A 26,510-nucleotide genomic window follows, 5' to 3' on the forward strand; every position below is an offset into this window, starting at 1 on the left:
ATCCAAGTGGAGACACATGAGACTGACGATGTTGAAATCTGGAGCACACATATACATGATGCTGGAGGAATACAGCAGGTCAGACACCTGAGGGAAATGGAGAGTCATCGTATCAGGTCAAGACCCTTCATCAGTCCAGCTGAAGGGTCAAGACCTGAAACATTGACTCTCCATTTCCCTCAGGTGCTGCCTGACTGCCAATTTCCTCCAGCATCATGTGTGTTATTCTGAGCGTTTGGGTAAGGAACTTATGATAATAGCTCTAATGCAAAAGGCCATGGAACTCCACTCCAGATATTATCATCACAAGAGAAAACCCAATTAAATAGAATTATATCTAACAGATTAACTGAAGAAATATGGACAAACTGATCCTGGTGAAATCTGGCTACAGCAGAAGACCTTTCTGGGATTTGGCCATATTTATTCTGACCACACTAGGTTCTTAAAGGGGCTTTTTTTGGGAGGAAGGAGTGTAGACATCCATTTACTCCAAGCACTTCAGTATGGGTGAAAAGTTCAGTTGATACTGCTCAAAGAAAATGCATCACGCATGAGGGTAACAGAATGGCCATTTAATGAAGACACATTACAAAACATTGAATACAAATGATCACTGTTATTCCAAGCCAAAAACAACACCAATTTAAGAATAAATGCTCCTTGAATTATTACCACAAACACTAAGAGTATGGAATAGTGTATACAAAGGTGTTATTGGAGACAATAAAAATATTACATTTTACTACAAGTAAAAGAAATTTAGACAAAAATATAACTGTTCGCTCATGTAATGCATTGGCAGCACTCCATCATCCTCAATGCCTCATGCACAACTGATGATACAAGCCTGATCGTTCAAATGGTTTTGTTTTGGATTTCAATTTCAAATGCATCCTTAGAGAAAAGGGAAAAATTAAAAGCATAATACCAAAAATAAGAGGAAATGAGGATGCTGGCACTCATTGACAAGTCTTAGAGAAAATGAGCTCATCACTACTTCAGGTCGACCAAGAAATCCTGCAACTTAAATTCCAACAATGGAAATGTATAGCTTAGCAATGGGTGCAAACAATTGATCCACCATTTTTGATACAAGTTTGTGTTTTGGAAATGCTTTTCTTTTTGCTTAGTGTTGTAATTTCATCCTACCCTATCTTGACAAATTTAAGAGATTTTATTATTTCTAGCAGTTTTCAAATTAGTGTTGATTGCAGCTCAACAGCAGCACTAAGACAAACTACTACAACATTATTAAATTTATAACAAGTTTTATTACGTACCTACATATTCTGGGAAGTTTTAATATTAAAATTAACTCCCCCACCCATAACCTGTCTCCTGTTCAATAGCTTGTAAGCACAAGTTATCATATATTGCAAATAAAAATTGTTTAAGAGATTACAGATAATGTGCCAAAAGAAATGTTACTTAAAGCATTAAATCTGGCTTGGGGGCAGGGGGGAGGGGGGTGTGGAGATGGGGTCACTACAGCCATTTTAAAAAAGTGTTTTTTTTAATTATTTGTTAAATACATATGATGTTGTCAGGGTTTTAGAGCTAGGCAGCAGGGGAAAAAAAAATAAATCATAGTTTACTTGTAGATGTGAGACCAAGGCAACTTGATCCAAGTTCCATTTTCCAGTGGAGATAACAGGAGGAATACTTTAGACCACTACGGCTTAATGTTCCCCTTAAATCATGCTTCAACTTCTATGCTTAGTGCACTGTAATACTATAAAAGAACCCTGCTATAGATTATCACTAATACAAGTGATAGGGAAACAAATCATGTGAAGCTGAATGAACTGCATTTTGACCAAATGTTGCTAAGGAGCACGAGGTTCTTTTATTAAGAGTCAAAAAAAAAATCAATCCGCAGAAACATTAGCATATTCTTGCAGTGCATCATTCTTCCTGAACACATAGGCAGTTGACACTCCTGCCAAATTTTTTAGATCATCCAAGGAGGAAACACAAGGATCATGGTCCTGCAGCATTAAAGGCAATTGGAAAGACTCTTGTTCAATGCGTCGAGAGCGCCTTACAGGAGTCAGAAACTTCAAATCTTTGATCTCAGAATTGCAGTTATCCTGAGGAACTTGATTCTTAGCACTGCAGAAGGAAATATTCACTTGGTTATAAACTGAACATTAAATTATCATTGCAGAGTCAACAGTAATCTTAACATACAACAAGATGCACAGGCCTTACATGCAAATTGTTCTTTATTAAACTAAAGCGGCTTAAAATTCAAGTATTTTCTTACCGTTGTAGTTTAGGTGTTGCTTTCACATTATACTTAACAGATGATCCTCGATCTTTCAATTTACTTGGTGTCATTGTTTGCTTTACTGGAGTCTTCATATCTTCAATTTTAATGTTTTTAATCTTCTCAGTCTCTTTACTTTCATAGTCACCTTCTGGCTGTGCCCCATAAACTTCATCATCAACATCCCCTACCACTTGCCCCAGAGGAGGCAGCTGTTCTTTGGCTGCAGACTCCACTTCTTGCTCTATGGAGAGTTCCTTTACATTAGCTGCAGGTTCCAGGCCATCAAAGGAATCTTCATTGTCTCTAGAAATGCTCTGTTCATCAGTTGCAGATGGACATATTTCCTGCTCCTTCAGAGGGAGATTCTCGGGATCATTTGTAGGGTATTCATTTTCCTCTACAGAAAGTCTCTGTTCATTATTTGCCTCCTCCACTTCTTTCTCAGTCATGTATTCTAAAGCCAGCTCTGGATTTTGCCCTGCTCCATCCTCCTCAATTTTGCTTTTATCTTGGATACAAGAGATACATTATTAATCAAGCTTATAATGTACCAAGATGCATCATTCTATAAAAGAATTGAGTTTTATTTTAAATACCATTCTCTGGAATACTAGTCTAACAATTCAACACATTTCCATTCAACCCACTCACTTCCTTTCTCATGAAAAAGGAAAAAGAGACCAGACTATTGGGCTCCTCACAAAAAATATTCACTACTTCATTTCAGTCTCATTTGCTAGAAATGCAGGTGAAGGTAGAGGAAGAGAAACTGGTTAAAAAAGCAGACATATTAGAAAAATTAAAACAGTTGTGGTCCCCAGAATATTGCTGCAATAATCAAAATTACATTCATTTCAGTATCTCAATGGTAACTGGACTTCTTATTTTCTAGATGGTTAATAGATTCCATTAAATATTATTAAATACAATCAGTACCCAAATTATAACTGATGCAACTGCCTTGTTTGTACTAAGCTTTTGCTTGGTACTTCAGTTTTAAGGGAACCTTTAAAAAATAAAATATCAAAAAAAGCTAAATGAGGATCCCGGCACAATTATAAACTGAAAGGAAAACAGGCTAATCACCTGGTTCAGACAAATCTACATATTAATTCATGATGGAAATACAGTTTAGCAAGAGAGCAATAATAATAAAAATATTGCAGATAACCAAATTTTTAGGTGAGAGGATCTAAACCAGGAGCACTGTGAAAGCAGAGCCTGCACTATTGTTTAAATTATTCATTCACAGAATGATGTGGATATCTTGGTCGGTTATGAGCTACATACACAGAAGGCTAACTGGTGATGCCCTGCCTAATCATCCAGAATGCACACTTGCATTATATACCAACTCACCATCACATGGTTTTTTGGGAGTCTTAGTGTTCCTCAAAATATCAGCAAGTGTATTACGCAGTTCTTCTGCAGGCTGAAAGACAAAATTTGTAAAACATACAGCTATTTACAATTACAATTCTCATGCTACCAGAAATTCATGTTAGGTTATCAGGTCACCCGTGTGTCAGCAATATCTGTGCAAATGAATGGACCAAGTGGTGTTCACAATGTGCTTTATATGGCAGTCTCCTCCTAATTGTTAGTTAGTGACTATAGTAATGGGGAAAAAGAAGATTGGTTTTAATTTTGGGGGGGGGGGGGAGGGGTGCAGGGAAAATCCGAATGACTCCTACTTCATTATTTATAAATGAGATGCACAAGCATTTTGTTCAAACTGATTTTGCTTGTTATGAACAACCAACGCTAATAACAGTAAATCACACATAGGTGAATGGCATGGCTGCACATGTTCTGCTGTGCATGCATTATTATCACAGAGTCTTGGCTTCCCAGGTTGAGAGCATCACCAAGTTCAATACTGCAATGACTTCGATATTGAGTCCAAAATATTGAACAGAATTTGCCCTTTTTAAAAAAAGGGGTTTTATCTTTTGGCTTGATCCTGCATTTTTATAGAAAAAGGTTTGACAAGCTACAGAGCAAGACATTTTGTTTTAGACTGTGATGAATACAGCCAAATATTAAATGTTTTAATAATTTATGCCAACATTGAACAAATTGCATATCACAGTCCACTATGCAACATAATCAAAGACCTCACCCACCCCAGACATTCTCTCTTCTCTCCGAGGGTGAAGAGATTGTGGAGGCATCAGTAGTGATCTTTCAAGAATAACTAAAGTCAGGAATGGTTCTCGAGGACTAGAAAATTGCAAATGTCACTCCACTCTTTAAGGGAGAGAGGCAAAAGATAGGAAATTATAGGCCAGTTAGCCTGACTGCAGTGGTTGGTAAGATGTTAGAGTCCATTAATAAGGATGAAGTTTCAGGGTACTTGGAAGATCATGATAAAATAGGCCAAAGTCAGCATGGTTTCCTCAAGGGGAGATCTTGCCTGACAAATCTGTTGGAATTCTTTGAGGAAGTAACAGGCAGGATAGACAAATGGATGTTGTTTACTCAGATTTTCAGAAGGCCTTTGACAAGGTGCCGCACATGAGGCTGCTAAACAACATAGGAGCCCATAGTATTACAGGAGAGGTACTAGCCTGGATAGAAGATTGGCTGACTGGCAGAAGGCAAAGAGTGGAAATAAAGGGGGCCTTTTCTGGTTGGCTGCCAATGACTAGTGGTGTTCCACAGGGGTTGGTGTTGGCTCCGCTACTTTTCACATTATGTGTTAATGATCTGGATGACAGAATTGATGACTTTGTGGTCAAATTTACGGATGATACAAAGATAGGTGGAGGAACAGGTAGTGTTGAGGAAGCAGGGAGTCTGCAGAAGGACTTGGACAGGTTGGGAGAATGGGCAAAGCAGTTGCAGATGGAATACAGCTCAGGGAAGTGTGTGGTCATGCACTTTAGTAGAAAGAATAAAGGCATAGACTATTTTCCAAACAGGGAGTGAATTCAGAAATCGGAGGTGCAAAAGGACTTGGGAGTCCTAGTGCAGGTTGAGTCACTAGGGAGTCCTAAAGGTTAACTTGCAGGTTGAGTCAGTAGTAAGGAAGGCAAATGTAATGTTAGCATACATTTTGAGAGGACTAGAATATACAAGGATGTAATGCTGAGGCTTTATAAGGCATTGGTCAGACCACATTTGGAGTATTGTGGGTAGTTTTGGGCCCCATATCCAAGGAAGGATGTGCTGGCATTGGAGTGGGTCCGGAGTAGGTTTGCAAGAAATGAAAGGGTTAACGTACAAGGAGCATTTGATAGCTCTGGGCCTGTACTCACTGGAGTTTAGAATGATTGGGGTGGGGGGGAAAAAATCTCATTGAAACCTACCGAATATTGAAAGGCTTAGATAGAGTGGACGTGGAGAGGATGTTTCTAGTGGTGGGAGAGTCTAGGACCAGAGGGCACAGCCTCAGAATCAGAGATGAAGAGGGATTTCTTTAGCTAGAGGGTAGTAAATCTGTGGAATTCATTGCCACAAATGGCAGTGGAGACCAAGTCATTGGATATATCTAAAGTAGAGGTTGATAGGCTCTTGATTAGTAAGGGTGTCAAAGGTTACATGGAAAAGGCAGGAGAATGGGGTTGAGAGGGACAAATAAATCAGCCATGATCAAATGGCAGAGCACACTCAATGGGCCCAATGGCCTAAATCTGCTCCCATGTCTTATGGTCTCCCATCGGGCAGTAGATATACAGTAAATGCCTGAAAGCAAGTACCACCAGGCTCAAGGTGAGCTTCTATCCCACAGTTACAAGACTATCGAACTATAGTACAAGATGGACTCTTGACCTTCTAATCTACCTTGTTATGACTTTGCACCTTATTGTTTGCCTGCACTGTCTCTACAACTGTAACACTTTATTCTGCATTTGGTTACTGTTTTACCTCGTACTACCTCAATGCACGGTGATGAAATGATTTGTAAGGATGACATGCAAAATAAAGGTTTTCACTGTACCTTGGTACATGTAACAATAACAAACCAATTTACCATTTTGTGGATAGTACAAGCTATTAATTCAGCCACATTTCCTTATCTGATAAATTTCAATTTGCATTTTTATTGCAAAATTCATTGTAATAGTCATACAGCACAGAAACAGACCCTTCAGCCCAACTTGTCTATGCCAACCTATGCTAGTCCCATTTGCCTGCATTTGGCCCACATCTTCAAAACATTTCCTATTCATATACCTGTCTTTTAAACATTGTAATTGTACCTGCCTCTACCGCTTCCTCTGGCAGCTCATTCCATGTACCCACCACTCTCAGTGAGAAAAACTTGCCCCTCAGGTCTTCTTTAAATATTTACTCTCAAACCTATGCCCTCTAGTTTTAGACTCCCCTACCCTGGGAAAATGATTGATTATTTACCTTCAATCTTTATAAACTTCTATGAGAGCACCCATCAGCCTCTGTCACTGCAGGGAAAACAGTCCCAGCTTATTTAGTCTCTCCTTATAATTCAAGCCCTCCAGTCCCAGTAAATCTTATCAGCACCTTCTTTAGCTTAAACACATCTACCAGAACTACACAGTACTCTAACTGCAGTCTGACCAACATCTAGTACAGCTATAACATGACATCCCAACTCTTGTACTAACTGCCCAGACTAATGAAGGAAAGTATACCAGATGTTCTTCACCGTCATCTCTACCTATGTTGTCACTTTCAGGGAACTATGTATCCCTTGGTCCCACTGTTCAAGGAGACTTGAGGTCTTGGTATTGGCATACTATTGTCACTTGTACTGAGGTACAGTGAAAAGCTTGTCTTACAAACCGATCGTACAGGTCAATTCATTACACAGTGCAGTTACATTGAGTTAGTACAAAGTGCATTGATGTAGTACAGGTAAAAACAGTAACAGTACAGAGTAAAGTGTCACAGCTACAGAGAAGGTGCAGTGCAATAAGGTGCAAGGTCACAACAAGGTAGATTGTGAGGTCATAGTCCATCTCATTGTATAAGGGAACTGTTCAATAGTCTTATCACAGTGGGGTAGAAGCTGTCCTTAAGTCTGGTGGTACGTGCCCTCAGGCTCCTGTATCTTCTACCCGCTGGAAGAGGAGAGAAGAGAGAATGTCCCAGTGGGTGGGGTCTTTGATTATGCTGGCTGCTTCACCAAGACAACGAGAGATAAAGACAGAGTCCAAGGAGAGGAGGCCGGTGCCTGTGATGCGCTGGGCTGTGTCCACAACTCTCTGCAGCTTCTTGCGGTCCTGGGCAGAGCAGTTGCCATACCAAGCAGTGATACATCCAGATAGGATGCTTTCTATGGTGCATTGGTAAAAGTTGGTGAGGGTCAAAGGGAACAAACCAAGTTTCTTTAGCCTCCTGAGGAAGTAGAGGCACTGGTGAGCTTCCTTGGCCATGGCTTCTACATGATTTGACCAGGACAGGCTGTTGGTGGTGTTCACATCCAGGAACTTGAAGCTCTCAACCCTCTCGACCTCAGCACCATTGATGTAAACAGGTACATGTACACCGCCCCCTTTCCTGAAGTCAATGACCAGCTCTTTTGTCTTGTTGACATTGTTGTCATGACACCATTCCACTAAGCTCTCTATCTCCTTCCTGTACTCAGACTCATCGCTGTTTGAGATATAGCCTACAACAGTGGTATCATCTGCAAACTTGTAGATGGAGTTAGAGCAGAATCTGGCCACACAGTCATGAGTGTATAGGGGAGTAGAGTAGAGAGGGCTGAGGACGCAGTCCTGTGGGGCACCAGTGTTGAGAATAATCGTGCCGGAGGTATTGCTGCCTATCCTCACTGATTGCAGTCTGTTTGTTAGAAAGTCAAGGATCCAGTTACAGAGGGAGGTGTTAAGTCCCAGGTCTCGGAGTTTGGTGACAAGTCTTGCCATTCACTGTGTATGTCCTGCCCTGTTTAACTTCCCAAAATGCATCACTTCACACTTGTCCATGTTAAATTCCATCTGCCAATCTGTGGTCCAATTGATCTAGATCCTTTGACAACTTTCTTCCCTGTCCCTTTTACCACCAATTTTGGTTCATCTGCAAACTTACTAACCATTCCCATTTCAGTTGTTTATAAATATATCTATTTTATATATATATATATATATATATATATACACACACACACACACGGGACCCAGGCTGATCCATGCAGCACACCACTGGTCACAGGCCTCTAATCTGAAAAACAACTCTCTACTACCACCATCTGCCTCCTACCATCAAGCCAATTTGTATCCAGTTGTCTAGCTCACCCTGGATCCCATGTGATCTAACTTTCTAGACCAGCCTACCATGATGGACCTCATAAAAGGCCTTGCTAAAGTCCACGTACACCTACAACTCTCTTCAATCAATCCTCTTGGTCACCTCTTCATAAAAAAACTCAGTGAAATTTATGAAGCTCCATTTCCCCACACACAAAGCCATGGTGACTATCCCTGATCTGTCCTTGCCTTTCCAAATGCAGATAGACCCCATCTCAGAATCCTGTCCAGTAACTTTCCCACCACTAATGTTAAATTCACCGACCTATAGCTCCCTGGTTCATCCTTCTTCTTATTATTCTTATTCTTAAATAAAGGCACATTAGCCACCCTCCTGTCTTCCAGTACCTCACTCGTAGCCAAATCTGCCAGGGACCTAGCAATTTCTTCCCTTGCTTCCCACAATGTCAGAGGATACACTTGATCAGACCCTGGAGATTTATTCACCCTTATGCACTTCACAATCACAACACCTCTTTTGTAATGTTGATAGATTTCAGGACATTGATGTTCTTTTCCCTGAACTTACTAGCTTCTACATCCTTCTCCAGAGCAAGTACAGCCAAGTACTAACTTAAGACCTTGCCCATCTCCCATGGGTCCACACAGACAACCACAATGATCCTCAAGGGGACCTACTCTCTCTGCTAGTTACCCTTAATATACTTATAATTTCTTAGGATTCTCCTTTTCCTTATCTGCCAGGAATACCTCATGTCCCCTTTTTCCCTTCTAAACTTCTTTCTTAAGTGTACTCCTACACCCCTTCTACTCAAGAAATTTGCTTTATCCCAGATGCCTATACCAGACACATGTTCCTGTTGTCCTGAATAGAGCCTCAATATCTCTCATCAGTCAGGGTTCTGCAACCCTGCCAGCCTTGCTCTTCACTCCAACAGCAACATGCTGGCCCCAAACTCTCCCCACCTCACCTCTTAAAAGCCTCCCACACCAGATATCCATTTACCCACTTACAGCCTCTCTCCTTCAACCGTTGCAAATTCTTGTCTAATGCCATCAAAATTAGCCCTCCCCCAATTTAGGACTTTAACTTGCAGATCAGTCCAATCTTTTTCCACAACTATTGTAAAACTAATAGAATTAAGGTCACTGGTCCCAATGTGACCCCCTGCTATAGTGTTGAGCTTCAAGTGTTGTTGAAGCTGCACTAATCCAGGCACATGAAGAGTATTCCATCACATTCCTGACTTGAACCTTGCAGATGGTGAACTGGTTTTAGGGAGTTAGGAGGGGAGTTACTTGCCATAGGATTCCTAGACTCTGACATGCTCTTGGAGAGACATTGTATATGCTGCTACTCCAGTTCAGTTTCTGGTCAATGGCAATCCCAAGGATATTGATAGTGGGGGATTCAGTGATTGCAATGCCATTGAATACAAGGGCCCAATAACAGGGATTTTTCTTGTTGGGTATTATTATTCATGCCACACAGATATTAGACAATGTTACTTACCACCTATCAGTATAGGCCTGGAGGTTGTCCAGGTCTTGCTGCATTTGAATGTGGACTGTTTCATTCTAAGAGGAGTCATGAATGGTGCCAAATATTGTGCAATTGTCACCCTACTTCTGACCTTACAATTGAACGAAGGTCATTGATGAAGCAGCTGAAGATGGTTGGGCCTAGGACACTGCCCTGAGGAATTCCTGCAGAGATGTCCTGTGGCCAGGATGAAATACAGCCATCCCAAGACTAGACAAGTAGTTCTTAATGTAGCACAAGATCAAACAAAATTGTACAGAAATATGAAGCATGTTTTTCAGTATAGTACACAAAATGCCAGTTTGTACAAAATAAAAATAAAATTGAATGGACCACCACCTTTGTCTTGTCTGTTTCCAATGCAAGGCACCCTCAGCCCAGTCATCCTTACAAACATCTAGTGTGATGTGGAGTGGAGGGGGAGGAAGAGCCTAAATAGGTGGAGCTGTTTCACCAACATCACGATACAATTCAGTGAATAGGACAATATTTCAGACTCCATCGCAATCCTTGGGTCGGGTCCTGTCACAACACCAGGGCAGTCGCTGGTACAGTTTGGGAAGGAGAGGCACTGGAATTCATTGCACATTAAATCAAAAGGTCTCAGAACAACAGGAAGGAAACCTGCTAATTACTACCCTCTGCTGAATCAATGTTTCTCCATGCTGGACAGCATTGGGAAGAGGGTGACAAGGATGCAATGTACTCTGAAAGTGGGACTTTACTCTTACACAGGTTTTTGTAGGAAATGGATACTAGTGATGACCAAGCTCAGAAAACCCTCAATAGCCCTGATGTGTATACCAGCCGGGATAGACTCAGAACAGATCCAGCTGCTCAAACTGCCACAGGCCAGAGGCAGAATTATATTCCCCCACGCAATTTGACTAGTTATCCCTCACCTTGCCTTTACTGTGAGAAAAGACTGGCACCTGATTTGAATGAAGAATGACAAAGAGCACAGTTGGAGCTGTATCAGATGTTTAAAAAAAAAATGTCCACCTGGCAAAGCCATCATGTAGGACTGCTGATATGAACAATAGCTTAATACAGACAAAATAGTGGAGATGCTCACTAATGATTGCAGAGACTTCAGTTCCATTTGCAATTATTACTCAGATTTAGAAACTATGTGTACGTGATGCATATTATTGAGGCAAGTAAATAACAGCAAAATCCCCCAGCACTGTTGTGATGGAATACCTTCAATAACATGCAACTACTTTCCCTCAAAACTCAATGGGCATAGAAAAGTACAGCACAGGCCCTTCGGCCCATGATGTTGTGCCAACCCATACAAACACCTACTCTCTGATCAACTTAACCCTTCTCTCCTACACAGCCCAAAACCCTTCATTTTCCTTACTTCCATGTGCCTGTCTAAGAGTCTTTTAAATGTCCCTGCCATATCAGCCTCTACCACCACCTCTGGCAGTGCACTCCAGGCATCCACCACTCTGTATATATAAAAAAACCTACCTCTGACATCTCCCCTAAACTTTCCTCCTCCGACCTTAAATTGATGTCCTCTGGTATTGCCCATTGCTGCCCTGGGGAAAAGGTGGTGGCTGTCCACTATCTATGCCCCTTATAATCTTATACATCATTGTCATCAGGTCATCTTAAAGTCATCATTGCTGAATTGTTAAAATCAACACCCCTGGGGCTCACCATTGCCTTGAACCCTACCTGGCTCAGGTACACAAGCAGAGACTGGATACTCCATAGTGAACAAGTCACTTCCTGGCACCCCAAAACATTTGTGTAAAGTTGGAGCTACATTTGCCACCAGGTTCTGAAGGACAATTAGGAATGGATGTTAAATGCTGAATGAAAAAAAGAATAGTTGAAAAAGTGACATTTGTCACCAGTGACAGAATAGATCAGTCATAACTCTGATCTTTCTCACTTGAGAGACAATATCTAATGGAAGCCCACACATAGTTGCACATTGATGCTGAAGAAATATTCCACCTCTACCACAGGTTTCAGAAATAAAGAGGAAACAATACCTGTGCTCCAGTTTTAACAGCTTGTTCATAAACTGCCATAACATCATGGACAGATCCTTTGCGTTGCTCAAGGTATGCGAGGCAGATCCAGTACCTTGCAAACTTCTTAGCCTTGGGGACGCTCTCGATGAATGTCTCAAGGGTCTGCAAAATATCTTCACTTGGGCAACCCTGAAGAAAACAAGTCAAAACAATGCAGATCTGAGACAACAAACAATCTGCTGGAGGAACTCAGCGGGTTGAGCAGCATCTGTGGGAGGAAAGGAATTGTCGACATTTCAAGTCGAAACCCAGCATCTTGCATCTCCAGATCCGAAACATCTGCTTGTGTATTCCCAATTGCAAATTGGCCAGCCTTCAAATTAACAAAAATAATACGCTGCCCCAAAATTTAACAAGTTATGAGAATATATTTAATATTCATCTGAACATATCACCACACATGCACACACACTGTAAATGTACTCACAAGGAAAATCACAGTGGAACTATGATATTGCTGTGTTCCTGACATAACAGCCTTACCTATACATTTGAATTCATACAAGAATTATTACATGAATAACCCCAAAGACACCATACAAGAATGGATGAAATGCACTCATTTTTCAACAGGGAACAGTGTATATCTACAATTACCTGAACAGTGGCTAATTACCTGCATTAGACAAATTCTTGTCTAGAATTTGAATAATTCAAAACATTTAAGTTGAAAGGGGGAATGAAACCCTGGGAAACCCAAAAAAAAATAGAAAGAGGTCTACATCCTTTTTCAGGCAAAGCCTCCATCCTTGCTGTGGTCAAAAAAAATGCGAATTGTCATAGTAGTTGAATGACTTGTTCAGGCAAATAACCTGTCAGAGGAACACTGCTACCTCAACAACAAAAAGCTTTTTATGCTCAATTAGTTCTCTTGGGTCACTATTTCCAACAACCTGATAATAATTCTATTAGTTTTAAAATAGTTATGGAGAAAGATATGACCAGTTCACGGGTTAAGATCCTGAACTGCGGTAGAGCAAATTTGAGCCATTACGTGGGATCTTGCAGAGGTTGATTGGGCGAGATTGTTTGTCAGGAAAGGATCATCTGCCAAGTGAGAGGCCTTGTGTGGAACCAAAGGAAATGGGAGAGATTTTTTTTTAAAAAAAAAGTATTTCTCTTCAGCTTTTACTGTGGAGAAAATGGTGGAAGCCAAGGAAATAAGTGGTGTTGTCTTGGACCAAATACCAATTAGCAGGGAGGAGGTATTGGAGGCCTTAAAGTCATTAAGGTGGATAAATCCCCAGGGCCTGACCTGGTGCATTCTCAGACGTTGTGAGAAGGTAGGGAAGAAATTGCAGAGGCCCTTGCAGAGATTTTTGCTTCATCTCTGGCCACAGGCGAGGTTCCAGTGGTGGGCAAATTGCTGGAAGGGACTTTGAAGGACAGGATCTACCAACATTTGAAGACAGGGTCTGATTCAGGACAGTCAGCAAAGCTTTGTGCATGGGAAGCCGTGTCTGACAAATCTTTGAGGAGGTAACCAAGAAGGTAGATGAAGGTAGGGCAGTGGATGTTGTCTACATGGACTTTAGCAAAGGCCTTTGATAAGGTTCCTCACGGCAAGCTGGTCTGGAAGGTTAGTCGCATGGGATCCAGGGGAGATAGTGGATTGAATTCATAATTGGCTCAGTGGTAGGAAGCAGAGGGTGATAGTTGAGAGTTGTTTCTCAGACTGGAGGCCTGTGTTTAGTGGTGTGCCACAGAACTGTGCTGGGACCTTTGTTGTTTGCAATTTATATAAATGAATTGGATGTGAATGTACAAGGCATGGTTAGTAAGTTTGCAGATACTAAAATAGGTGGTGTTACAGGGGGATCTTGATCAGCTGGGTATGTGGGCTGAGGATTGGAAATGGGCTTTCAATCCAGATAAATGTGAGGTATTGCATTTTGGGAGATCAAACCAGGGTAGGACTTGTACAGTGAATGGTAAGGCCCTGGGAAGTGTTATGAAACTAGGCACTTGCAGTCCTCTGTTCGCTGAAAGTGGCGTCACAGGTAGATAGGGTGGTGAAGAAGGCATTTGGCACGCTGGCCTTCATTCAGGGCATTGAGTACAGGAGCTGGGAAGTTATGTTGCAGTTATTCAAGATGATGGTGAGGCCTCACTTGGAGTATTGCGTAGTTTTGGTAACTGTTATAGAAAAGATGTTATTAAACTAGACAGAGTGCAGAAAAGATTCACCAGGATGTTGCCTGGACTTGGGGGCCTGAGTTACCAGGAGAGGTTGCGTAGACTAGGACATCATTTCCTGGAACACAGGAGATTGAGGATCAACCTGACAGACCACAAGACATAGGAGCAGGATTAGGCCATTTGGCCCAAGTCTACTCCACCATTTGATCATGGCTGATTTATGTTTCCCTCTTTATCCCATTCTCCTGCCTTCTCCCCGTAACCTTTGATGCCCTTACTAATCAAGAACCTATCAACCTCTGCTTTAAATATACGCAATGACTTGGCCTCTACATCAGTCTGTGGCAATGAATTCCATAGATTCACCACCCTCTGGCTAAAGAAATTCCTCCTCATCTCTGTTCTAAAGGGACGTCCTTCTATTCCGAGGTTGTGCCCTCTGGTCCTAGACTCTCCCACTACTGGAAACATCCTCTCCACGCCCAATCTATCCAGGCCTTTCGATATTTGGTAGGTTTCAATGAGATTCTTCCCCCCTCCCCTCTAAACTCCAGCGAGTACAGGCCCATAACCAAACAAACAGTCTTCATACATTAACCCTTTCATTCCCAGGATCATTCTTGGAAACTTCCTCAGGACCCTCTCCAATGCCAGCACATCCTTCCTTAGATATGGGGCCCAAAACTGCTCACAATACTCGAAATGCAGTCTGACCAATGCCTTAAAGCCTCAGCATTACATCCTTGCTTTTATATTCTAGTCCTCTTGAAATGTATGCTAACATTGCATTTGCCTTCCTTACTACCGACTCAACCTGCAAGTTAACTTTTGGGGAATCCTGCACTGGGACTCCCAAGTCCCTTATACAAGATCACAAGCAGCACAGTCTTTTTCCCCAGGGAGGGGGGTGTTAAAAACAAGAGGGCATAGGTTTAAGATCAGGTGAGATTTAAAAGGGACTTCAGGGGCATCGTCTTCACGCAAAGGGTGGTGCGTATTTGGAATGAGCTGCCAGATATAGTGGTTGAGGCAGGCACATTAGCACATTTAAAAGCCCTCTAGAGCTGTATTGCTTAAATGGAATGAAGTTACTCTGCCTACTCATGCTCCATGGTTACGGGATGTTATGTCACATCTGAATCTAGAGAAGACTCGTTGTTCAGTTTTTGAATCTAATTTAGACTTCCAAACCTTGTGGGGACCTTTTTTGAATTACTTTCAAAATCTGACTTGGTGACTAAAACGTAAATGTTGACTGACATTGTTATGTCTTAAGGGTTTTTCCTTGTTTTTTTTCCCCCAATCAAACAGCTTTGGTTTTTGGTAGTAGGAGTAGATTTTATTTTATAATAAAGGAAAAAATTGAAGTATTTTATTAACTAAATATTACATGTGATTATTAGAGTATTGTGATCTTAAGTATGATTTAACACAATGTATTCAGTAGTATTTTTACTCTTTCTTGATGCATGAACTTTTTTTTTCCCTCATGGATTTAATAAAAATATTGTAAAAGAAAGCAACATTTAAAAGCCCTCTAGACAAGTAGATGGATAGGAGAGGTTTAGAGGGCTATGGGCCAAACACAGGCAGGAGAGACTAGCTCGCTGGGCAACACAGTTGGCATGGACAAGTTGGGCTGAAGGGTCTGTTTCCATGCTATACGACTCTACAACCAGAGCCTTTAATGACCTCTGCAAGAGGAAATGTTGTTCACAAGTCAACTATTTACTTAGTCTCTCTTGCCAGAAGTTCTAGACTAAAATGTAATTGTATATATATATATAAAAAAACAATTTTAGTTACCTCATTAATCCGATTCAGACACTCAGAGAGAGACTGGTTTATTTTGTTCACAAGTTCACTCTGGTTTTCCTCTTCCATAATTGTTGTCCAAAGCGATTTCACTGGCTCTTCTGCAGATTTCTTTTTCTGCAAGGGTGTCATTTCAGGTCGTTTTACTAACTTCCCCTTTGACATTAATTGTGTTTTCCTTCAGAACAAAGTTGTTAAATCAATCAAAATATACAGGGGCAGACTTCATAAAATCTTTGGTACTTTTAAGTTTTAGCTTTCAAAAACACATCAAACCCATGACCTAGAATCAGAGTTGTACAGCATAGAAACAGTCCCTTCAGCCCACCATGTCAATGCCGGCCATCATGCCCATCTATACTAATCCCACTTGTCTGCATTAATCCCATATCTCTCTATGCCTGGTCATTTAAGTAGCTGTCCAGATGCCTCTTAAATGTTGTTACTGCTCCTGCCTCTATCCACCTCATTCCAGATACCAACTGCTCTGTGTGAAAATTTTACTCCTCAGATCCCCTTTAAAACTCCTCCCTCCCATTTTAAAACTATGGCCTCTAGTTTTAAGACACCCCCACCATGGGGGAAAGACTTTGGCTGTCTACCCTATCTATGCTTCAATGATTAATTTTATATACCTGTCACCTCTCAGCCTCCTTTGATCTTGGGAGAATAGACCCAGCCTATCCAATCTTTCATTGTAACTCAAGCCCTCCAAACCAGGCAACATCTTTGTGAATCTTTTCTGTACCCTATCTAACTTAGTCACATCTTTCCAGCAGTGTGGAGACCAGAACGGCACACAATACTCCATGTGTGGCCTAACCAGTATCTTGTACAACTATAACATATCAAAACTGATGTACTCAATGCCTTAACCGATGAAGGCAAGCACGCAGATACACCTTCTTCACCATCATCTACCCGTGTTGCCACATTCAGAGAACTATATACATACCTGAAGGTGTCTGTTCCATAAACTCTCCATGACCTTGCCATTTACTGTGTAGGTCCTAGCCTGAAGTAACTTGCTAAAATGCATCACTTCACACTTGTCCAAGTTAGATTCCATTTGTCATTCCCTTACTCACTTTCCCAGTTGATGTGGATACTGTTGTAACCTTACACAACCTTCTTCACCGTCACACCACCAGCAATTTTGGTGTCATCTACCAACAAATAGGACAAAGGCTTCAGATGCAGGGGAACACCACTACCTGCATGCTCCCTACCAAGTGGCACACCATTCTGACTTGGAAATCATATTGCCACTCCTGCATCTAAATCTTGGAACCTGTGGAAGTATCTTCATCAGAAGGACTGTAATGGTTCAACTGGTAGCCCGCCAACACCTTCTCAAGGGCTATTTGGGATACAATAAATGCTGGCCTTGCCAGTGATGCATAGATCCTTAAAAATAACTGACTAATAAAGGTAGCCATTAAAGGGACTGGGTCACAATTATCATATTCTGAATATAAAGAATAAATGATCCAAGAAAATAAATATTTACCTTTTTTCTGCTGTAGGCTCAATGTCTTTTATATGTCCTGAAAGTTTCCATGCTGGGAGTCTTGCAGGTAAAGCTCTGGGGGCTTTATGGGATGGTGCAGTGATTCTCTTTGTTGTGATTGTCTGAGTTGCCACTATTGTAGTGTCACCTTTCCCAGACGGTTTAAAATCTATTTTTATATTTAGCATATCAGTTGTAGTTGGTTTTTGCTTTTTTGTAGTACTGAGAGCATAAGCTGCTGTTAAGCCCTTTTGTTTATTATGGGTTGTTATACTAAAGAGCTTCTGAACAGGTTGCACATTTTCTACTCCCTTTGGTCTTGGCTTGTGCAGCTTGACTCGAGATTCTTTATTCTGTATCTCTGTTTCAGACCGAGTTGCCTGTGGATCAGATTTCTGCCTTCTCTCACTCTGCTGAGAAGTTGATCTAAAGGACTGGATTTTGGATTCTACAATTCTACCACGAAATGAACCCAACACGGGTTTCTTAAAAGTGGAAGTAGGTGGCTTTAGTTTATTGCTCTTTTCAGCAATCAATCTAACCTGCTCGTTTTTCATCGCAAAGTATGACTGGCTAAGTGTGGCATTCTGTGCTCTTGGATGCATCTTTCCTTTTTGTTCCACGAGTGAATTGTGCTTTTGGTTAAATGGCATTTTCTCCGATTCCATTGTTTGTTGGACAGGCATTCTGGTTTTGTTAGGAGCAACATTGTTATTTCCTTTTGATTTTTGTCCTACTTTTGAATGGTTCTCTTGGGCTGATGATGGCAGGTTCTCAGATTGAGCGATTTGGTTATCAGACATTTTCGTTTTAATAGTAACCGAGTTAGTATTCTGTACGGACAGCTTTTCCCTTTGCTTTGATAAAGCTGATTTAGATCGGATACAGGATTGGGAAATGGTACTGTTTGGAACAGGTTTTTTTGACTCCAGCTGCTTGCCTTCACATACCTAAAAGAAAGTACTTAAAATATTAATTTTAGATTTCAAGTCTTTCACTTCTCTACACAAAAATTTACAGTGTAGTAGCTATAAAACTCATCACATCATACCATCCGAAAATAAGGAGCCATCTACTCTAATCCTACTCTCAGCTCCTGGTCCATAGCCTTGAAATTACAGGTGTTCTTGTCAAAGTAATTTAAATAAAATGAGGGGTTCAGCACCTATCAGATGCTAGGATCTAGAACTAGACTAAGACAATCTTCACAATTCCCCTTCAATCCTCCTACCACTTATTAAATCTATGGCCACTTGGAGCTCATCACTGCCTCCATCAGATCTGGATTAATTCACTGGAGCCTCCTACTGGGGAAAACAGACCTCAGGTTTAGTACTTTTCCATGTGATTAAAATGGACAGAAAATGTCTCAATTTGTTTTTAAAGTTTTAAAAATGGTTAAAGATTTTATAGATATCCAGTTATTTCACCTCAGAACAGTACCACACAGGAATAGGCCCTTTGGCCCACAATGTCTGTGCTAAGCAAATTAAGCTCATCCCTGCAGCCTACACATTTTCCTTATTCCTCAATAGTCATGTGTCCATGTAACAGTCTTTGAAATGCCACTATCATATTTGCTTGCACCACTCCCCTTAGCAGCCCGTTCCAGGCACCTACCCTCTTAAAAAAAAAACTTTCCTCCTTCACCTAAAGCTGCAATCACTAGCGTTTAATATTTCTACCCTGGGAAAATAAAGACTAACTACACCTCTCATAATTTTATTAACTTCTGTCAGGTCTCCCCTCAGCCTCTGATGCTACATAGAAAACAGTCCAAGTTTGTCCAACCTCTCCTTATAGCTAACACCTTCTAATCCAGTCAGCATCCTGGTAGACCTATTCTACACCCTTTCCAAAGCCTCCACATCCTTACTGTAATGGGGTGACCAGAACTACAAATAATACTCCAAAGTGCAGTCTAACCAGTTTTGTAAAGTTGCAACTCAACATCCCAACTTTTACATCTATGCCCTGACCTATGAAGGCAAGGACAACTTGTGCCTTCTTCACCACCCCATCAACCAGTGTTGCTACTTTTTGGGAACTATGGACTTGAACCTCAAGGTCCCACTGTTCATCAACATTCCTCAGCATCCTACTATATACTATACACGTCTTGTCCCTTTCACTTCCCAAATGCATCACCTCACACTTGCTGGAATTAAGTTCCATCTGCCAATGTTTTGCCTAACTTGCTGTCTGATTGAAATCCTGCTGTATTCTTGAACAACCTTCCTCACTATTCACATCACCAATTTTCGGGTCATCCACAAACTTACTAATCATTCATCCTACAATCACATCCAAGTTGTTAATATACAACCACAAAAAGAAAGGGTCCCAGCACTATTCCTTGCAATACACCACTGGTCACAGACCTCCAACCATAAAAGCAATCTTCCAACTGCATCCTCTGCCTTCTATTACTTAACCAGTTTGGGATCCAATTACCCAGCTTACCTTGAATCCTATGTGCCTTAATCTTCTGGACCAGACTACCATGCAGGACCTTATCAAATACCTTACTAAAATCCATGTGGACAACATCTACCATCCTGCTTTCAATCTTCCTAGTTAACACCTCAAAATACTCAACCAAATTAGTGAGACAAGATTTTCCCCCTCACACAAAGCCATGCAGACTCTCCCTGATCAGCCCCTTCCTTTCCAAGTATACACAAATCTTAACTCTTAGAATTTTCTCCTGTAATTTCCCTACCACTAATGCAAGGCTCACTGGCCTGTAGTTACCTGGCATATCTCTGCCACCTTTCTTAAATAAAAAGCAACAACAAAAACTATCCTCCATTCTTCTGGCACCTCACTTGTGGTGAATGAAGATTTAAAACAAAAAAAAAACTTCATCAGGGCCCAGAAAGTTTCTCATAACATCCTGGGATAGATCTCATCCAGCCCTGGGGATTTATCAATCCATTGTGTCCCATGAATCTAACACCTCCCCCTTCTTAATAATGACCTGCTCTAGATTACACCAGTACCTCTTTGAACTCACCACATCCTTCTCCTTAGTGAATACAGATGAAAAGTGTTCTTTTAGAAACTTGCCCACATCCCCTACTCCATGTTTACAATACTCCTTTAGTCCCCAAAGGTTCCTCCCACCCCCCCACCCACTGACTATCCCCTTGATCCTGATATAGAAGGTCTTGGATTCCTCTTATTCTTGCCGAGGATATTTCCTGGTCCCTTTTTACCCTCCCACTTTCTTTCTCAAGTTCTCTCCTACACCTTCTATTTTCCTCAAGAGATTCACTCAATTCCAGTTACCTCTACTTGTCATATGTATTTTTCCTGATCAAAAGCTTCAACATCCTTTGTCATCCAAGGTTCCATTATCAACTTTGCCCTTGATCCTTACCAGAACAAAATGACCCAGAGCTCTCAATAGCTGTCTTTTAAAATACTTCCAGACGTCAGACCAGTAAGACTACCAAGCTCTATCGAAGGTTTCTCTCTACAGAGAATAAAATTGATATGTTGTACTGCCAGTAACTAACTTAAAATTCCAAATACCTTACACATGCAAAAATCAATAAAAACCAAAATATAAAAATAGCATGGATTCTCTTAGCCATGACTTAACTGCAAGTTCATCATGAATGGAATGTTACTGCAAAGCTAGAAGTTAATCCTCAAATGTACAAGATACAACCTGAAGCTTCTATTGATGCAAATATTAGTAACAAGGTAACTTTTTTTTTTAAACAATTTCTGGAACCCACCGTTGCTTCTTTCTGCCATTTAGCAATCCGAACTTTATCAAAGTTTGTCTTGTCTTTCAGGTAGACCCTTCAAACAAAGTGATTTGTATAATCAGAAAAGCATTTGTGGCCACCACTTCTTTACAAAGTTTCTCATGCATTTGTTATATTACCATACAAAAAGCATTTAACATTTGCAAGGTAAAAGTCAATATATATATAATTTTCCTAGTGATGACATCACAATGATAACATATACATCTACATCAAATAAGGGGAGGGAGAGGTTGCAAAATTGCCAAACATTCATGGGTACTATTAAAAAGCAGGCCAAATTAATTTGTGAAGTTACTTAAGTGGAACCAATAAATCAGCATCGAAAGATTCAGAAGGAGAAATATTTAGGTCAGACAGCACACAAGAAGAGATAAGCATTTCAGCTTGAATACACTACAGAGTCATACAGCACAGAAACAAGCCTTTCAGCTCCAAGTCCATGCTGACCATCAAGCACCTATTTGCACCAATCGTTTCTTTAAATTCTCCCCATTTCTATTCACCTACATACTGGACCAATTCACAGTGGCCAATTAACCTTCTAACCTGCTCACCTTTGGAACATTGGCAGAAACCAAGAGGACTTTGAGGACACTCACGCGGTCAGTAGGAGAACAAGCACACTCCATACAGACAGCACTGGAGGTCATAATAGAGCCCAGGCTGCTGAAGCCGAGGCAGCAGCTCCGATAGCTGCATCACTGTGCCACCGTGGCAAAAGACTGGGGGTAAAAAAAAAGTTGCAGACGATGGGCAGAGGAGGGACAGACAGAACAAAAGAGAAGGTCATCGATAGGATAAAAACCAAAAGACATTAAGAAATACCAGTCGTGGCAGTGCCAGCTGAGAGACAGTGGCAAAGGCTAATGAACAACTGACCTTAAGAGGAAATGAAAATAAATTCATGTGGAGAAAACAAAACATTTTAAATATACAAGATTTCTTTATTAGTCACATGTACATTGAAAAACACAGTGAAATGCATCTTTTTGCATAGAGTGTTCTGGGGGCAGCCCGCAAGTGTTGCCACACTTCTGGTGGCGACGTAGCATGCCCACAACTTCCTAACCCGTACGTCTTTAGAATGTGGGAGGCATTGTGAGATGGAAGGTTAGATCAACAGATCATCTAAAGCTATTGAATTCAGTGTTGAGATCAGAAAACGGATAATGTGCCAGGTCTGAAGAGGAGATGCTGTTCCTCAAGCTTACATTGAGCTTTGTTGAATAATGTTGGCAAACAAAGGGAGAGGTCAGTGTCAGAATGGAATGGAGAATTAAAACAATGGACCTTACAGACCGAGGTGTTCAGCAAGGCGATTACACCTGGCATTTGGGTTTTCCCCATTATAGAGGGGATCATATTGTGTATTGCATTCAGTGCTCACAAGATTACAAGTCACTGCCCTACTTGCAAAAACAAAACATTTGGGTCCCTGGGCAACAAGAAGGGGAGGAAGTTAAAAGTGCATCTCCTGCAGTTGTTTGAGAAGGTGTCATGTGAAGTGGAAAGTGTATTGTGGAAGTGGAGTAAATCAGAGCACCCTGGAGGGAATGGCCTTGTCAGATTGCTGAAAGGAGACCACCACATCAACTTCCATAATCAAGGAACCATCTTCTTAATAATGGCACTGCGAGCATACTTTTACCTCCCCTAGATTGATCCCCGAGATGATGGGTTTAAGAAAATAACCAAGTAAGATTAACCATGTTTGCAGCAGCTTAGAAGACCAAAGTGATCTCACTTGAGGTGTACCAGATTTTAAGAGATATTGACAGGGTAGATTCTGAAAGGCAGTTTCCTTTAGCTGGAGGATCTATACAAGAACAAAGCAGAGCAGCCCAACTGGCCCCACCAGCCTATTCCATCATTCAACAAGACCTCAGCTGATCCAATAAACCTCAACACCACTTTTGTACTCACTACTTGGCACCATTGCAAGTCAAATGTCTGTCAGTCCAGAACTAGGGATGTTGTCTCAGGAAAAGGATCAGTTACTCAGGACTGAGATGAGCAATTTCTTAACAAGGAGGATGGAAAAGGTGTTGAAAATGTTCTTATCCAAAGGGCTGTGGAAAGTGTTATTGAATATATTGGTTGTTAAGGGAACTGGTGTATATAGGGTTGGGTGAGAAAGTGGATTGGGGGTACAGCCATGATATGGCAGAGTAGATGCAGGAATGCATTGAGCCCACTTTATTTTATTTTGTGGAATCTGGATATTACAGGTGATGCCAGCACTCATTGTCCATTCTTAATTACTCTGAAGTGAGAAGGCTGTTAGAAGCCACATACAAGCTGAACTGGAAAATAATGGCAGGATTTCTTCCATGAAGGACATTAAGAACCAGATGATTTTTTTTTTTAAAAACATGACAGTCTGGCAGCTCCATGCTTTTGAGACTAGCACTTTTATCATATTCCTTTTGTTTTTAAATTTCCTCATCTTTAAGTTATCCAATGACCGTGCTGGGATTTGAATTCCTGCTTCTGAATCAATGATCCAGAATTTTGGCCACTACAGTACATCACCAGACTCCTGCCTCTAGATTTTAAATTCATGGTTTCAGAGAAAGTTTTAAAAAGGGTGAGAAGCATTTAGGATTAGGTTCACAACTTAAACAGCACTGGATTGACTAACCAGTGTTCATGTAATGATTTTTCAGAGAGTAAATACAGGAAAGGTTATTCAGTAACTATTTCAAACTTGGCATTTGCAAGCTACAATGAAGTTGCAAAATGACAGCTCCGTATTCCCGTTATTCCACGGTTAAAATAAAGCAGGGCATTGAACTACTGTTTCGGAAGGTCATTTACATGAGGTATTAGCATTATGAGACCAAGATTCAAACCTAGTATTCGTGATTTCAAAGATCTCCCTCACGCAAGGCAGAGCGAGCCGGCACACCCCTTTGAAATTATATTTTGACATTCAAAGTCTCCAGTAGAGAGAAACGCTTCTACGCCTTCACCGACAGTACGTTGAGAATCCTTATCATTGTAACAGTGAACACATTCAAAATATTTGTTTCGTTGTAATGTATTTCAGATAGTTCTAAAATGGACGCCGAAAGCGTTATACAAATGTAAGTCCTTAATCACCTGTTCTCCAAACGGCTCCTTGCTTGGATTGCCACGCTATTCGCGTATTTTTTCCTCTCAAGATATTCTTCTAATTTCTGGCGTCTTTGTTCTCCGTGGGAAGAAAAAAAGATTCAAGTTACCAGTTTAGAACAAAAAAAAATCAAGACATTTATTATTTAACCCATAGCAATTGAGACGCAGAAGTGGAAGGTATCAGCAGTGTATTCTGATCGATGAGTTTAAAACACCGGAGCAGTTTATAACCAACACAGTGCAACCTGTCGCTACACTCTTCTTTCTGAAAACGTCTAACCGAATACCTTGGTAGGACATCAACTCCCGAGGTTTTCCCACGATATGACTACTCGTGACAGGTGCCATGTCACCGTTTTATACTGAGATTTGTCTCCGTCTCTTGTCAATCCGAACTGCCGTTTGTTGCTCTCTGCGATTTGATTTTCGCTCCCTGCAGATGATTGGTTATTCCGTTCCAGAAGTAGCTCAAACTAACCAATCAGGGAACTCGCCCTAACATGACCATGCGCAAGCGCATGGAAAACGTGCGGTGTTACTTGAATGCAAATGTCAGAGGGTTCTGAAATGGAACGCGCTGTTGCGAAGGATGGAATGTTCGGCGCGTGACGTCACCGCCCGCCGTTCCGCCTTTTGACAGTTGAATGAAATCATTCAGGCTCCCCTTCTCTCGGTGGTTGGAGGCTTTTGTGGGATGTTCATCACGTGATGCTCTGACCAATCTTTTGAAAAACAACAGAAGGTTTTTATTTGAAAAACTGATGAGGAGATAACGAATAAAAACATACAGAGGAGAAAAACCTTGGAAATGTGGGATGCAAACATTGTGGATGCTGGAAATATTCAACTGGTCAGTTGCAGCAATGCGCCGTTGGGAGTTGTTTCTGGATTTTTAGACCAACCCAAGAGGGCCAAAGACAGAACACATCCGTACCAGTGTTTCCAAGATGTCTTTTCATTTAACCACAGCCGTCCCCCCCCCCCCTCAATCCAGAACAAAGCAGCCCTTTCCGACAAAAGGTCTTTGACCCGAAGCGTTTCTCCTTCCACTGTTGCTGCCTGACCTACTCAGCGTTATTGGCACTTTCTGTTTTCACTTCAAATTTCCAACATCTACTCTCTGTTCAGAGTTCAATTTTGAAAGCAGCCCATTTGAATGGCTCCCCAACAACCAGCCTAAACATTCATATCCTCCGCACCAGCACACAAAGGTTGCAGTCTTACCGTGTACAAAGCACTGCAGTCGCTCAACCCACCCAGGCTACTTCAACAGCACCACTCAAACCTGTGAGCTCTACCATCAAGAACAAGGCAGCAAGTACATGGGAACAGCTTCCCCTCCAACTCGTACGCCATCCTGTCTTGAAAATATATTGCTGATTCTTCATTATTGGTGGGTCTAAATCCTGGAATTCCCCATCCAACCACACTGGGAGGGTACCTTCACCAGAAGAACTGAAGCAGTGACTCCCAGAACCTGAAAGTGAGCGTTAAAAAAGCTCTTAGTTGTTTTATCATCTTCCACACCTCTGCTCTTATTCCCTCTCCTACCCAGACAAAGAGAGGGTTCCCCTTGTCTTCAGCTTCCACTCCACCAGTTCCACATTAACATACCACTTTCAATGTGACACTCCACCAGATACCTTTTCATGGAACAAAGGAGATAAGCTACCTGCCACTTGACTTCACCCTATCAGAGAAATTCTTTTTATTCCATCCATTGTCCTTCCCCACCTCCTCTGCCACCTAGAATAATTTGTTCCTCATTTTCTCAGGTCTGATGGAGGATCCCTCACCTGAAACATTAACTGTTTCCCTTTCCACAGATGCCACCTGACCTGAGTTTTTCCAGCATTTTCCATGTTCTGTTTTTTTATCATTTTGGCTCAGTTTTTCTTATGTTACTTCCATACATCTGGTCTGCTGAGCAGATCCAACAAGTTTATCCTTAACAACACATTACACAGACCAAGATGCTAAAGTGTGGGTAACTGTCCCCATGAATCCATTTCAAATCATCCTATCAGAGACACTCTTTCTGTTCTAAACATTCCTCCCGCACATTCTCTCCTACCGAA

General features: G+C 41.3%; 1 protein-coding gene across 1 annotated transcript; it reads right to left on the reverse strand.

The window, feature by feature from the left end:
• Nucleotides 1-560: 560 nt before the first annotated feature.
• LOC127576269 (cytoskeleton-associated protein 2-like) lies at nucleotides 561-24,979 on the reverse strand. The gene is made up of 9 exons (XM_052026756.1): nucleotides 24,720-24,979; nucleotides 24,418-24,508; nucleotides 21,280-21,346; nucleotides 17,534-18,483; nucleotides 16,015-16,201; nucleotides 12,028-12,198; nucleotides 3,635-3,707; nucleotides 2,270-2,783; nucleotides 561-2,115 (listed from the first exon to the last, which is right to left on the reverse strand). The coding sequence occupies exons 1-9, from the start codon at nucleotides 24,778-24,780 to the stop codon at nucleotides 1,872-1,874; spliced, it is 2,358 nt and encodes a 785-aa protein (XP_051882716.1). The 5' UTR covers nucleotides 24,781-24,979; the 3' UTR covers nucleotides 561-1,871.
• Between the last annotated feature and the right edge of the window lie 1,531 nt (nucleotides 24,980-26,510).

Source organism: Pristis pectinata, chromosome 11 (genome assembly GCF_009764475.1).
Source record: "Pristis pectinata isolate sPriPec2 chromosome 11, sPriPec2.1.pri, whole genome shotgun sequence".
Taxonomy (NCBI): Eukaryota; Metazoa; Chordata; class Chondrichthyes; order Rhinopristiformes; family Pristidae; genus Pristis; species Pristis pectinata.

Excerpts from the sequence above, each read along its gene's own strand:
- LOC127576269 (XM_052026756.1), bottom strand. The coding sequence starts at position 24,780 with ATGGCACCTGTCACGAGTAGTCATATCGTGGGAAAACCTCGGGAGTTG. Across the intron at positions 18,484-21,279 it reads AATGGCAGAAAGAAGCAACG|GTATGTGAAGGCAAGCAGCT; the intron begins GTGGGTTCCAGA and ends ACTTTCTTTTAG. Across the intron at positions 3,708-12,027 it reads CTGTTAAAACTGGAGCACAG|CCTGCAGAAGAACTGCGTAA; the intron begins GTATTGTTTCCT and ends TTTGTCTTTCAG.